This window comes from Plectropomus leopardus, unplaced genomic scaffold (assembly GCF_008729295.1).
Source record: "Plectropomus leopardus isolate mb unplaced genomic scaffold, YSFRI_Pleo_2.0 unplaced_scaffold23389, whole genome shotgun sequence".
Lineage (NCBI taxonomy): Eukaryota > Metazoa > Chordata > Actinopteri > Perciformes > Serranidae > Plectropomus > Plectropomus leopardus.
The window spans coordinates 1-1,729 of NW_024625368.1; the positions used below are offsets into that span (position 1 = coordinate 1).

General features: G+C 43.9%; 1 protein-coding gene across 1 annotated transcript; it reads left to right on the top strand.

Annotated features, from left to right (window-relative positions):
- Positions 1 to 713: 713 nt before the first annotated feature.
- LOC121966174 (uncharacterized aarF domain-containing protein kinase 5-like) lies at positions 714 to 1,451 on the top strand (the record flags this gene model as incomplete). The annotated part of the gene is made up of 3 exons (XM_042516282.1): positions 714 to 792; positions 863 to 954; positions 1,044 to 1,451. Coding segments are annotated over 3 exons (554 nt in total), but the record flags the coding sequence as incomplete, so codon positions are not given.
- Positions 1,452 to 1,729: the final 278 nt, after the last annotated feature.

Genomic DNA, 1,729 nt, shown 5'->3' on the forward strand with positions numbered 1-1,729 from the left:
TATTATTTATTTTTTTATTATTTTATTTTTTCCCTCTTCTTTTTTAAAATGAATTATTTTAAATTATATGACATCACAGGTCATTCTAAGCCAGCCGGGGAGGAGTGTTAACGGGCACATGTGGATGAGATGTGGCTGGGTATTTGTGATTCGCTATTGTACTGGTTATTATACTCTGCACAAAACTAAATAAAAATATGATATTAAGGCATAAAGCTCTGCATAATTATGGGCAGTGCTGCTATGAGTGGCAGGTGGGAGCCATCTGTGGACAAGCTGCTGCCACAGAGACAACACTGGACAGTGCAGATGCACGCAGTTCCTGACAGTTCATTCTAATGTTTGACTGTTTTTAAGCCTGTTTTTCATGAGAGAAAATTAGCATTAGCTGTAAATACACTGAGCTTATAAAGCTAGCAGCCAGTGCAAGAGGTATCACCACCCTCTCATCCACCTCTGGCTCCAGAAACACTGCATGGTGATGGCTAAAATGTCAAACAGAAGTCCGCAAACAAATGAGTAACGCCACAGCGGCTACACGCATTATTTCATACAGAGGTGATGCTGCTGTCCACCTGTGTCAAACATCCCGCCCAGATTAACCTTTCCCTAAAAAATCCGTTTTTAAAAACGACTGAAAAAGAGGACAGTGATTTTGCGAGTTCTTCGTGCAGCTCGTTCCGTGTTATTGATCCTTTTTTTTGTCTTTGCAGTTCTAGTGAGACGAGGTCCTGATAACAAGGCGGAGCTGGTGCTGTTGGATCACGGCCTGTACGAATACCTCAGTCAGCGGTAAGATTTATCGGCTTTGTGACGAAGACCTCTGAAAATACTCAGCTCTAACTGTGACCTTTGACCTCAGAGACAGAGTGGCCCTTTGTAAGCTGTGGCGGTCCATAGTCCTGAGAGACGAAGCAGCGATGGAGAGGTACTCCAAAGCGCTCGGCATCAAAGGTGAGGAAACTCAGGAATTTACATCGTTGGATTCTTTTTTTCTTCCTGTTTCGAGCGATCGTCTTTTCTGATCCAAACTTGCCGCGCAGAGTACTTCCTGTTCTGCGAAATGCTGCTGCAGCGTCCCATCAACATGCGTGAGCTGGGCCTGTCCAACATCCTGAGTCGAGAGGAGACCACCTACATGCGCGAGATGGCCAGCAACCGGTTCGACAGCATCATGCAGGTGCTGAAGGCGATGCCTCGACCCATGCTGCTCGTGTTCCGCAACGTCAACACAGTCCGAAGCATCAACATCACGCTGGGAGCGCCGGTGGACCGTTACTTCGTCATGGCCAAGAGGTCAGTGCAGAGGCAGAGGTTCCCAAACTTTTCACACCAATGCACCAAACTGAACTTCACTTTCAAACAATGCAACAACTACAGAGGGACTCTAAAAGTCCTACGAATTTGTCATAATTCTGTAAAATAATACTAAATATGTATTTATGATCATTATAAATATCAATTTTTTTCTTTTTCCCTGATATTTTTCCCTTGCTTTTTTTTCATCACAATTTCCTAAATCTACTGATTTCTTGCAACATATCTGTTGCTCACTGCCTTTTTCTCATGTTTTTGGAAGAAATTTGCTCTGGGTTCAACAGTGAAACGCTTGTGAAAAGCCACTGAAAGCAGCGTAAGAACAGTAATGTTGCTTCAGGTTTCAAAGGGTTAATCCGCATTGTTAAATGCTCAAAAATTTGGAGAGCGGAGTCAGGAGTGAGCGCTGTGC